This window comes from Bufo gargarizans, chromosome 5, assembly GCF_014858855.1.
Source record: "Bufo gargarizans isolate SCDJY-AF-19 chromosome 5, ASM1485885v1, whole genome shotgun sequence".
Lineage (NCBI taxonomy): Eukaryota > Metazoa > Chordata > Amphibia > Anura > Bufonidae > Bufo > Bufo gargarizans.
In genome coordinates, this window is record NC_058084.1 from 80,354,869 (window position 1) to 80,368,922 (window position 14,054).

The 14,054-nt window shown below is 38.9% G+C and overlaps 1 protein-coding gene across 4 annotated transcripts in view; it reads right to left on the minus strand.

The window, feature by feature from the left end:
* The window catches only part of RUNX1T1 (RUNX1 partner transcriptional co-repressor 1), a 134,190-nt gene that overhangs the window by 34,279 nt on the left and 85,857 nt on the right, over positions 1–14,054 (minus strand). For all 4 annotated transcript variants that reach the window (XM_044294087.1, XM_044294089.1, XM_044294090.1 and 1 more), the window contains exons 3-5: positions 12,074–12,315; positions 8,442–8,531; positions 332–513 (exon numbers count right to left, since the gene is read on the minus strand). In XM_044294087.1, coding sequence (XP_044150022.1) covers positions 332–513; positions 8,442–8,531; positions 12,074–12,315 — 514 coding nt within the window. The remainder of the gene's footprint in view (positions 1–331; positions 514–8,441; positions 8,532–12,073; positions 12,316–14,054) is intronic.

Below are 14,054 nucleotides of genomic sequence, written 5' to 3' on the forward strand. Positions count from 1 at the left end.
TAAATGTCTCCCACCTTTGGATGGGATCTGAATGGAGAGAATGATGCCTATGCATGACTTTCTCTATTCAGTTAGTAGCAGATCCCAGAGGTGGGACCCACATCTTTTGGACATTTATGGCATATCCAATTTAAGCAAAATACCTGTGTTCCATGCTTTGCAGTCTGAAGTACGTAGCTCGCCTGATTCAGATATATACAAGGACAGGACTTCTTAGAAATATAATTTTACTGTATGTTTTAATAGAATCTATTCTACTTATATTTTACATGCAGCAGAGCTATACTAAAAGTTTGATATGTCAACATCAGCAGATCTTGGTTTTATTTACCTATCAGGGGTTCTCCTCTTCCCGTTTTCATTCACATCGAGAAGCAACTCGGAGGAGTCAACAGGTGAGGTTGTGCTGGCATCCAGTAGCAGTTGCTCATGCTGAGCTAGGTACTGGGCTGGGTTTTGCTTGGCCAGTCTTGCACAGTGCAGAAGTTCCCGTTGCAGCAGAGGCAGATTGGCCTATAAAAACACAAAAAAACATTAAGGGAACATCTTGTTATGACATCTGAAGCAGGAAAGTGTGTTATTTTATGTTCCATAATGAGGAAGTAAACATTGGGAATGGCAGATAGTGTGTGCCATCTTGAAGTAAGATCTTTTGATGCCACAAACTTGTTGGGATCATACATACTAGTTCTTATAGAAATTAATTATCTGTGCTGTCATTTATTTAATTTCAATTGAATCTGGCAAAAATAACACATTTTTGCCTAGTTGGGTTTATCTCTTCCCCCAAAATATTACTTTCCTGGGGTAGTTAGATCATTTTTTGCCTCAACTTTACTTTAAAGAACACCTGTCATCAGGATCAACCCTATTGAACAAGACATACTGCCTGGTAGTTTTGATCCTTCTTTCTGTAGCATTCCCGAGACAAAAGACTTTTATTCCTTTCAAATGAGGGCTTCAGTGCACCGAGATTCATGGCAAGCACTGGAAAGTTGTGAAACTGATATGCACCGAGAGGCTCCCCCTCAGTGCAGTGAAGCCCTCATAGAGAATAAAAGTATTTTTTTGTTTGGGAATTCTGAAACTAATGCTGAGCGAATTGAAGCATCTGAAGTGGAATTCAATCCGAAGATTAGGAAAAATTCAATTTGCGGTGAAGCCAAATTTCCTTGCTCTTGGTGATATCAAACGATTTTTCCTAAAATGGTGGCTAGAGTTGTCTTAGAAAAAAACCTGGAAAAAATGCTAACCTCGTCCACTTGCTTGCGTCACCACGTGCTCACGCTGAGGGTGTGCGGTGACGTCATCACGCTTAGCGCAGGTCCTTCGGCAGGTCTTTTTTAATCAAGAGAGGAGTGGACTGCCTCTGCGCGAGCAAGTGGATGAGGTGAGTGACTTTTTTAACTCATAAGGCCCTATTGCACTAGCATATTACAATTTTTACGGCCATTAGACAAGTGCACTTCTGTCTATGTTGCCATTAAAAAACGGTCCCGATAATTGACAGGCTGAATAGGGTTTTAACATAGAGATTTGTGACAAATTAATTAGTAATGAATAGAATTTATTGTCAAACTTCGGCAAAGCTGCCAAATCCCAATATTTAAAAACTTTGCTCATCTCTAGCCAAACCATATCATTTTTTTTATTTATTAGCAAGATCAAGCCTATCAGGCAGTCTGCCTGGTTTACTAGTTGATGCTGCTGACAGGTGTGTTTTAAACAAGCTTCATGCACAGACCAAAAAACATAACTGAAAACTGTTTATGGAGCTAGCAAAAAAAAAATGTTTACTTTAAATCTATTGCAATGTGCTGGCGACCCACTGCTTAATGGGTTAATGTGATGTCATTTTGCATTATGCATGTCAAGGGTTATGTGTTGGGAGTAGGGAGTAAAATGGTCAGCTATTTCCTTAGCAACAATTGCCAAGTGTGGGCTTGTTACAACTCTACCTCTAGTAGTGAGGTGTCTTTTTGTCTTTGTAGGCTGAGACAATGAGCAGAAAAAAGCTGAGTGAGCTATAGTCAAAACTCAAAGTATCAAGCAGAGCTACCATATATGTGCCATCCCCTGAGGGAAAGAACTGTTGATATGCCAGAAGGTTTAGTGGCCATACAAGGAAGATTGCTTAAAAATACAAGCCAGTGAAGGTAGCACATCTTTGTCTGTTTTGGACTTTACTGCATTGTGGTTGGGAGAATAAGCCTTAGGTTCCCCTACTATATTAAAAGACTGCACTCCATGGAAGGTACTGTGAGTATATAGATCTAAAAAGACAGAAAAAGTGCACCCCTTAGGCCAGATTGGCGAGATTCTACAGTCTAAAAGTGAAATTCAGAGAGGACTAGTGTATGGCCTACTCTTCCCTACACACAGCCTTGGGAAAACTGCCTGTACATATGTATGATAATAACTGTAAGACTACTACCACGATACTATGTATTTGCTAATTGCTTCCACTGCCTATAGTAAAGAACTGTTTTGGTTATCAAACTGGCCTCAACATTTTGTGCACCAACATATGCACCTCTACAGTATTGCATGGTATCCCACAGTGAGAAACACCTTCCTTGACCCTATTTCCACCAAGGGCACCAACGGCCATCAGGCAGGAGCTGCAAAAGCTGGCGAGTGCCCCCAATTAAAGAAAAGCTGCTTCTTTTCCATTACTGCATGGCCCAGGGAGCATCAGAGTGAGTACTGCTACCTTGAGTACTGCAGTCACTATCATTACCACCATCACAACTTCTGTCTTCCACTCTACTACCTTCTCAGGCTTTCTGCACTTTCAAAGGTCTATTTAATGGGGTGCTCTAAGTTGGTCTACCCTAAGCGGGTCTCCGTGCCCAAACGTTGGATTAAACAGTCATACAGAGAGTGATGCATTGCGATAAGAAATGTAGTTAACACCCAGACAGAAATAAAATGATAATGTTTGTCCAAGACTTTGGCATCCAGGTGTGTTAACTTAGACAGGATTTGCAGCTGGAGATATTTGTATTGTAAAGCTATGGAAATAGATTTATTTTATGCAATCTCACAGACTAAATTCCAGGATGATAATAGGAAAAACGAATAGCCATGTTGTGTGCAGATGACTTTTGGCAATGCCAGCTGGCTTTAAGCCATGACCAACATCAGTACATTGTCTACAGAGTGTTTCTATGCAAAATCCAGAAGCAAATACTGTATAGATCTTATAATACTAATGTTGGACAATCTAAACATAAAAAGAACCTAAAGTTATAAAGTGCTTAGAATCTGTCTACAATAGTTATAAAAATCCACCTTTACCATGTCAAAGGGATGTTTAAATCTCTTTATAGAGTGTCAGGGTCAGTCACAGCCAGATAAGTCCTCGTATAATATGAACACTAGATCTAAAGTTAAGATCTAATGTGAAAAAAACATGGATCATCTCAATGAGGAAGCAAATAATGATTAAAGCAACCCTCTGGTTCATGGAAAAATTCATATTAACTAGGGAATGAACCAAAAACGTATATAGCTCCCTCATTTTCATTTTTTCAGTTGCCGATCCTCTGATTCTTGTGAAGCTCTTCTGTCATCCAAGATGGCCGTGCCACTTTTAGACTACTTGATACATATTGTTCATTTGATAGCCCAAGACACTTCCTGCTGCATTCAGATTGGCCGGCAGTGCTCATGTGAGCAGTGCTGGCCAATCCAAGAGCAGGGCTGGACAAGCAGGAAGTGTCTTACACTATTGATGCACAGTGTTCATCAGGTAGTCTGAGAATCAGTGTGGCCTTCTTGGTGACAAACAAAATACAATATAATCTGAAAGTACCATGTTATAGAGCAGGAGAAGCTGTGCAGATTAAAATCTAGCTCTGTGGGAAAAGATTCAATGAAACCAGTAATTTATACATTTATATCTTTGCTTTTTCTACCTTCTATGAGCAGCATGGGTACAGAAGGAAGGCTTTACCAATGATTGATAGCATTGTGCATATGTGTTCATACAGAGTAGTCACTGGCAACTCCTCCCTTCTGTACCAATGCTGTTCCCAGGAAGTGGAAAAAGCAAAGATATGTATAAATTACAAATTTTACTAAATCTTTTCCCACAATACTATATCAATCTTCTCAGCTTCTCCTGCTCTGTACCATGGTGCTTTCAGATTGCATTGCATTTTGTGGTGACAGGTCCTCTTTAAGCCTTTTTAAAAAAACACTCATACCATGTTTAGTCATCTTATAGAATAGATTTTTAATAGGCTGTCGGAAGATAGATGGCCCCACACAATGCCCTGCAGGCATCACTGGCACATAAAGTGTAATTCAAGTGTAAAAACCATTACCGCGGCCTACAGCGTAAAACAACAGCACTGACACAAAATAAACAGCTCGGTCCAAAAAAAATCCTATTCCCTTCTGATTCCTTCAAAAAAGTCAGCGATTCATAGATTTACAGCTAATGAACACCAGAAATGCTGCCTCTGACAAATTCAAAAGTAACGATGACACGGTTAAAGTGTTTTTTGTTTTTCCCCTCTTTTTTTTTTTATTCAGCAATTCTATAAACATGTTCTTTCAATTTGAAAAAAAATAAAAAAAATGGTAATACAAAGCAATTTTGTTTGTTCTAGTTCTGGTGCCAGATTAGGTAATTAGGATGGTGTCTAATATCCTTCCAGTAAATGTTTCTCCATAAACGCAGAATGGAATCGTGGGTCTGCGGGTTGCATTAGCTTAATGAAAACAAGATTTTAATGCATATTGTTACAGCTGCGTTTGAATGCACTTATTAAGGCCCCGTGTTCCCACAACCATATGGTTTTTGTCATTAATGTCTCCTTTGAGGAAAAGCACTAAAATTAGAAAAAAAGTTGCATCTTTGATTCCAGTGATCCAAAGTAAATGATATGGCGACCATATGGCGCACAGCTATGATAGAAGAATGTGGAAGCGTCCTTGGAAGCTTGCTTTAAAAAAAATATATAATTTTTGTGGCAGCCAATTTGACCCTGAAGAGAAGCATATTTTTTATTTTTTACAAAGCAAAGAATTCAACGGTATTCACAGAGGAGATGATGTTAACATGATAAAATTCATAAAGAAAGCATCCTTTTATGAAGCGAACATACCCGGCACTTCTATAAACAGCTTTGCTTATTAGTTTAAGTACGCTGCTTCAAGGGATATGGGTCGAGTGCTATACACTTCTTTAACTGCCACCTACCAGTCCACACATAATCAGTCCTGCTTACTCATTGACAACTCAAATAAATTAGGCCTTAGGTTTATCTGCATTTGGCACACAGTGTTAACAAGGTGATTATGTTAATTAGCTGAATGGACTACTGTTGGAAGATGGCCAAGAATCAGCGCTGTTGCCAATGTTTGAACCGAATTGACGGTGCTAAGAATAGTAACCCTATCATAAGCATTCATGGTTGCCTTCAACAGCCCCATAGCACAGTTTTCTTACACTCTAACCAGTGGAACATATAGAAGAGGACTCCAATGACCCACCTTGTGTGGCTACAGTATGGAGAAGAGCTTTGATGACTAATGTAGGTACTGGGGGCCGTGCAGATAAGCTAACTTTTGATTTATCTTAAAGATTGCAAACCCTAATACTGACTTCAGGTCTTGGTGAAGTTCAATATAAAAAAAATAAAGTCTGCCTCCACCCAGGTGTGACTCCATTTCACACCTAATATCGTAACCCTTATGTCACACAGAAAAGTGAGGAATAGGAAGCTGGTCTGGATACTTAAGAACTAGTGTATAATTGTGGTTTCCCTTCCCCATCAAACTAATTAGGGGCCCTGAAGGGTCAAAAATTGTATCTCAGTTTCATTGACGCGTATTTCAGCTCCATGACCCCTTGTGAGCATGACATTGATAAAATGAGTAGGATAGTGCAGTGAGATTTGAACATTAAAGCACTTAGTAATGTTTTGGTGTTCATTCAGTATAGATAATATTGGTAGAGGTTAGGATTGCTGTCTTGTACCACTGGAGTACCAGATTTGGATCTGACCAAGACCTGACCAACATCTGCTTGGAGACCGTATGTTCACTCTAGAGCTGAGCAAACTTCTTGAAATTTATTTTATCTCCAATCTGACAATTTTTTCTGAATAGATTCTACCCAAATCAAATATGGGTCAATTGCCATAAAATTTGGTATATAACACTCTTAAATCTCCCAGGACTCATAAAAGAGGAGAAAGAGACACCCACACATAATACTCCACTGGAAAAGTGATATGCAAGAACTGAATATTCCCATAGTATACCTCAGTAAAGGAAACATGCAAAATAAAACTGAGCATCTCAAGATTAAATTACCCTTGTTGTCTGTTGTGGTCTTGATGGTGCTCTTTCCACTGTAGTCCATCCAACACTGCTTTGCGTTTCTGAGAAAAAATACTTGCAAATTAGCATAGCTTACTTCTGCTGGTATCAGATATGCCAGCAGATATGTAAGTAAGATATGCTAATTTTTATATATATTTCCCAGAAACACAGAACATCATTGACTGGACTACAATACTCATACATTACAATAATCATACAATGCATACTAGGTGGTCTCCGTAATAAGAAAGGGCACCACAAGACCATCACAAGACCATTCAGCAATTATGTTAATGAAAAATAAAATTAAAATATTAGGTACAAATGGAGATAGTCAGCTACAGGTCTGACATATACTAAAAATTGCATCTTGAACATTAACGTTCATAGCAACATTAGATATTTCATTGAATTACATTAGAAGTTTTAGACTTACAAGTCTATCAGTTTGATCATAGACACTGATGAGAGGCACGTTGTGCTTTCTGAACTTTCACTGGTAAAATGCCCATCATGAGAAACACATTGGTTTTATAACATACCATTATATATTTCTGAAGGGGGAACCATACCATTAGCGACAAGATCACACCGCACTCATCTTAAAGTACTCGACAGCACAGGTTTACTGCAACATTTCTGAGCATACATCTCTATCATTTTCTGCAATTACTCAGCCTTGACACAGCCAGGTTCTGTGTAAGTTTTTTTTTTAGTGTGAGTTAAGAACATAATGTGCTATACATATGTATTGATGCTATTTTGTGGGCAGATAATCTACGCACAACGCCTAACAACACAGCTATGTTAAAGAGATTGTTTTCCCTCCGCAGGTCATGACTTACAAGAATGATGAAAACATGCTTTTTACATAACCACTAACTAATGTAATAATCACTAGAGATGGTGGATGCTCATTATGAAAAGACGATATCGTCTGCATCACACAGAAACACTACAACCCGTAGCATAATAGAAAATTCATTGGTGTATTGTAAAATATGGCTACAGCCCATTAATATGATTCAACAATTCATTTATATGCCGTTTCACGGAGTGTGCATAACATCTTATGCAGAGTGAGTGCTAGGCTAGGTCAACATCTGCATTCGGTAAATTCTGTAGTCCATTCCAGCAGAGAAGCAGACTATCTCAATGACCTATGTGGCATAGCTATACACTGCCGACGTCTGCCGGATTTCCATGAACTATAATGGAATCTGTTGGGTCTTCTCTTGGACACCCGACCAATGCCATTATAGTCAATAGGGATTTGGTGGGCCACGACAGTATCTGGCTACACCAGATATAATTACAGTAGACTGCTCTTCTGCCACACAGACTACCAGATTTACCAAATGCAGATGTGAACCTTGCCTTACATACATAGTTATGCAATTGATGATCAAGTCTAAGCTATAATCCTACTGTGTTGATCCAGAAGAAGGGCAAAAAACCCTAATATTAGAGTGTTATTGGCTTCTCAAGGTGCCCCCTAGGACTTGGAAAGCATGTTCCCTACCAGCTGTGCCTTCCTCTCTACCTATGGCAAAAATTCAGTTCAGAAGAACTATTAGCCTTTGAGATCTAGTGGCTTCTTGTTGTACCCAGAGGACACATGCCCACATGAATACTTTGTGCAGTCTGTGTATTAGTGAACTAGCAATAGCTGTAAAATTAGTACAAAAGGCTCACAAAGTGGTTCCAAAATTGGAAACTTTTTTGGGGATGGAAAATTTGGGTAAATTTTTTTTGTCAACAAAATTAGAGCTAGAAGATTTCAGATTAGCATGTAATATTGGACATTAAATATTGCTACATTTTCTAAGCCAGCATCAGTGCCATGGACTGAAATGGAGAGAACTAAACCATCCTAAATGATCCACTCATGGCACTTTCACGCCCCATAACTAGAAATAACATAAAGAGAGAGCTACAGGGCAAAGAGTCACCTAGATAAGTGTGTCCATCACAGCTCGGTCCTTACAGCTCTGATTTATTTTCCATTTTCTCTCTTTAAAAGCAAAACAGTAAAACACACATTTGTGACCTAGCAACAATAAGGTTTGAAATCATTTCCAGACCGATGAACTGTACAATACCTTTAAAAATGGGATGACAAAGGGTCGCAGTGGAAAGTTAGTCGCTTCTTGCAGTTTGGAATGAAATTCTTCAATTGTCAGTGTAGAATTCTGTTGGATATGGCAAAAGAAAAAGAATACAAGGCTTAGCATATTACTCAATAGTAGGAATAGGTTTTCAGCAGAAAATTAGAAAGGCCAAGGGTAATAGTTGATTTTCCTTGGAATATATTTTATCCTAAACATATTCATAGACATGTTTGTGTATTTACATGGGAAATTGTGGTAAAACATACATCATATAAAAGCTGAATCAGTAATCACTGAACAAATTACTTTAAAGGGTTATTCCGGTTTCGTGATATTAATGACCTATCCTCTTGATAAGTCATTAATATCAGATCGATGGGGTCTGTCTCCCCACCATTAGCTGTTTAAATGGGCTGCGGAGCTTGTGTGAGCGCTGCTTCCTCTTTAATGTTTACCTGCATGTCATCTACATTGTGACGGCAGTGCAGCTTCCTCTCTCATTCAAAGCAAATTATATGAAAATCTGTAATTTCCTGCACCGCTGCTACCCCTGAAGAAGCTGCAATACACGTGGGGTGTCTCCTATCCCCACATGACATAACTTTATTGTTTTTTTGTAAGGTCCAGCACTTTCATTTAATTTTCACATTATCTTTATGTTATTTATATAATGATTTTTTTTAGAGGATTTTTGGTCTCCTTATATTGCCCTATTCAGGGCTTGTGCTGTTCATTGTGGGGTATTGGTGCATCCTGTTGTGGAAACTTTTTAACTATTTTTTATGTTTGCCTGCTCGTTTTCTCTTTGTGATTTTATATATATATATATATATATATATATATATATATATATATATATATATACACACACTGGGTGAGTCAAAACTAGCATGCCACCCTTTTATTTCAGAAACAAAAAGGAAAATGAAACTTCTGAATACCCCAGCAAGTAATGGATGAGGAGGCCTATCCTTTAGCCTAAGTCTGGAACATGGCCTTCATCTTGAAAGCTGCCATATTGAATCAAGGGCAAATTTTTCCAATGGGAAGAGGGTCATGTAGCATATCAGAAGACCAACATGTTCTCTGAAATCAACTGCCTAAATCAGATTTGCAATATCTCTTGTGGTTCAAATGTTATCAACATAGAAAGTTCAAAACTTCAAAGTTCAAAGTGCTGTGTTCAGCACCAGGGACAACACATTGAAAGTGTCAAATAGCTGTGCATCACAGGGAACGTTCCCGGTTGTTGCAAATCTCTGTGTTGATAACTTTGGTGTGCTTTTAGTATCGGTGTACTCTTTTTGTGTGGATACTACTGTTCTACGATTACTTTGGTGGTGCCCACCTCTTTTGTATGTTCACAGCATGCAGGTAAACATTACAGAGCAAGAGTGCAGTGGCCCCTTCAAACAGCTCAACACAGAGTCAGATCCCCACCAATCTGATGACCTATCCTGAGGACCAACAAAGGATCGGCAGAATGTAGATATGTATTGACTAAAACGTATTTACTGAAGAGGACATGTGAGGAGTGGTGACTGATCCTCATTAATGATGTTCTCCAGATATACATAAGCCATTCTGATACCGCAGAACTTGTCTATTGTTCACCATGCTGGATATATTGAGTTACAAACTGGTAGCTGAGCACTGACCTCAGAGGCCATGACTACAGAAAGTTAGCTCGATTACACAGGCAAGGGATATGTCTATAGAGATCTGTATAGATATAAAAAAGAAAGAGTGTCTTGCACTTGGCTATTTTCTCTGGTTACTCCCACAGCCCCCCCCCCATTACACTGATTTGTCCAGTTATATAGTGATGGATCTGTACACCCCCACACAGTATGTACAGTGACTTAAAACAAAGTTTAATCTGAAAGCCCAGCTCTGAGCCCATTTCTAATTAAGACTTTGATGAAAACCACTTTTTGTCCAATCAGTACTATAGTTAGAAATGAACACATCGTCGTACCTCGGGAATAAAAATTAATTTTCAGCTTGATATATCTTTTCTTTTTAATTTTGTTCATATAAAGGACAGAGCTCTTAACAAACATCACTGCTCTGGTAAGAGAAAGCAATAATAAATCAAAGCTCGAGAAACAGTTGTGTAATTATAGTTATATTATTAGATTTTGCCTGCTCCTGTTTTTCCCCCGCATAAATTAGGTAGAAGATCTGGGGAGTAGAGCACATAAATCTGTCTCCTCATCGTTCCAATATTCCACAATGATCCTGTTATATGACATATACATAAATTTCCTTCCTCATCAACACAGAAAGCCAATTAATTTTTGTCATCATCATTAAATGGAACCCGTCTTTTCATACCGTAAACCACCAGCACGTCATCATACTGCCAGCGTTTAGGGCACTAGACTTGACTGTCAAACTCTGTTACGGTATTATGAATAAAAAGCTGTTTATATACAGCACATGCTTTATGTAAATTACCGAAAAAGAGTCACAAAAGGAGTCTGGAGGCATTCCTACAACTAGAGATGAGTGAATGTATTAAACTTCAATTTGGATATGAATCAATTCTACCAGAATTGAAAGTGCTATACATTCCTGTAAAATCTCTCTCTTTCTTGAAATGGTTTCCTGAATCTAACAAATCAAATTTTTTTCAAAAATTTGTGTCGAATTTTGATCCTTAAGAATCAGTTCACTCATGTCTACCCAGCATCCTATAGACATGCATGTGGTATAAGGTGCAAGAATCTAGCAACATGTTCCCTTTAAATGATTGTGCTTTTGTCTTCTCTTTTTATATTCATTTTTTTCTAGAAGTAGGAAAGGGTCTTCTGCATTGTGACTCTGTGAGACTCCTGCTGTGAGAGGGGAGGAGGGAGTCTCTTCAACAATGTCTGTGTGAGATTCATACTGAGAGGAGAGCATTAGATGAGCAGGCATTTTGCTGGCTAAGGGTCCATTCACACCACCGCAAATTACGGATCAGAAAAACGCGGGTAGCGGCTGTGTGCATTCGGAGCGCACATGGCCAGCCCTATGATAGAAATGCCTATTCTTGTCCGTGATTGTGGACAAGAATAGGACATGCTCTATCTTTTTTTTCCGTAACTGTGGAACAAAACTACAGATGCGGACAGCATATGGTGTGCTGTCTGCATCTTTTGCAGCCCCAATTGAAATGAATGGGTCCATACCCATTCTGAAAAATTGCGGAACAGATAGGGACCCAGAAATACGGTTGTGTGAATATACCCTTAGAGGGAGACACACCAGGAAGAGGCAACACACTCAGCAGTTGTGGAGAAAAAAAACATGCACTTTTAGAGGTGGAAGAGGCAACAGAAAAAGATCAAAATATGCAGATTGCACTACATATACTGTACGTCGATAGCCGCATAATGTTAGGTAAACATTATTCAAGCTACAATTAAACTTCCCCTAGTGCATGAAGAAAACACTATTTGCTATTACTGTATAGGGGAAGAGTAATTATAACTTCTCAGCGCAAATTTTTTTTGTACAGTGATAGTTGTCACTTTTCCAACCCATTAGTCATTCCAACCCATTTGTCATCTAATAACTGCTAAGTACTGCACTGCATTGATACTGTACAATCTGAACCACTTCATGGCTCTTCTTACCACTAATCCAAGCACAAGGGTGCGCACTCTTTCCCCGATTTCTGGTGAAATATCATTGCCAAACTGCTGTAACGTGGTGAGGAATCTCTTCAGTTTACTGAGCTGCCGTGCACCACATGCTGGAGGCAACTGTTGATTTGCCAGCGAGGATGAAGAAGAGGATGAGGGTCCATTACTAAAGCCATTAGGAGGGGACGGAGCTCCATTCAGTGCTGTTGGTGAATGACTTGTGCCATTGGTTACTGATGAGAAGAAAAAATAAGGCTGTCATCTCTATATAAGAACCTTTAAAACGTCACATATCAATCTGTACCACTGCCCCATGGTGTGCTTTACTGTATATGGTCAAAATGAACCCCTTATTATAGTATTGTATATGTCTCCACCCCACCACCGACAGAAGGGCCTGATACCCTTTCATTAACCTTGGATCAACTCTCCACAAACTTAATATAGTTTCTCAGTAAAGGGTAGTCCTCTACAGCTTTTCTTCACCCAATAACAAATATGGAACCAACCAGGGCTCCACAAAGGACTAAATACATCCATGCCATCGAATAAGGGTTCTTTAAGATGGTCCCATGTGGGGCTACAGAAAGCACCGATTAGCAGTAAAGTAAACTCTAATTTGTATACATTGCCTGAGACTAGGTATTGAACATGCAAGGGCGGGTTCGCATTCGTGTTATGGAATTCCATCGACAGGACAATTTTTCACGTCATGTATTCTCTTTAAGGCTTCCATTTGCATTCTGTCCTAAAATTCTGTAATATTCCGTCATAACAGAACCTATAATGGAATTCCATAACACGAATGTGAACCAACCCATGTATGTTCCATTTTCGGTGACATTTTCCATGTACAGTAAACATATACATGCTGTGGACTATTTTCCCCTATGTATATGTGTATTCTAGTTGGTCAACAAGTCTACCGAAATGTTAGTTGTATTGTAATAACTCCAGAAGGAACCCCATTTCTAGACAATTCTGACAATGTTTCGTATTGTATTTTTTTCACTTGGAGAATAGTAAAATGCCTTATCCTACAACGTGTCACCTTCCAATTCATGAGGTTTGATTGGCCACTTCAGTGGCATTAAAGCAGCAGGAAATATACTTTTGAATGTCCCATTCAGGTGTCATTTTAAGGAGCCTATTTTTAAAGACTGAACCATTTGCACAGTTTATCCTGAACATAGCAATCATGTTTATGCGGAGAACTTACTTTAGCCTTGTCACCGGGATACTTGGTCTTATGGGGAAAGTTTTATGTTATATTTGACAATGAAATGAAATGGCCTTATTTTAAAAATGTTGCAGGAAAATAATGAATTTCAAGATGGAGTCAACAATAGGTCACATTCAAATCGGGACTATATTCCTTAATTACATTTAAATCTTATATATTTTAGTCAGGAACAGTATGTTCTAATTTTTTTTAGGAAAATAGAGAAATTTCAATGAACTATTTAGACATTTCGAGAAGCATATCTCAAGGGCTTCTTTACTAGATGCCTTTATCTTAAAATTGAAAGTTTTTAAATTGGAGACCCCTCTTAGAAGAAGTGAATTTCCATAGCCAGGCAAGCAAGGTAAGGGCTCAAAGCCTTGTTGTCAGAGCCTATACTGAGGCACAAGGCATCCCCTATGGTTCCTTACTACATGTACCACTTTAAAGGGACACTGACAGGCGCATGCCTGTCAGTGTCCCTTTAAGGCGCCTTTATAGTGCATTGAATTACAGAGGCATTATCCCTTAGGCCCCATTCACATCTGTGTTGTGAACTCTCGCAGTCTATTCGGTGGACTGCCGGAGTTCACTGTATATCTGGCATAGCAGGATACCACCATGCACCACTGGATCACCATTAACTGTAATGGGATTCGGCTGCTTTCTGGCATATATGTAGCATATATGCCGCTGTAGTATTTTTTGTCCGGTTGAAAGCTGGCATATATGCCAGATACAGTGACCGGA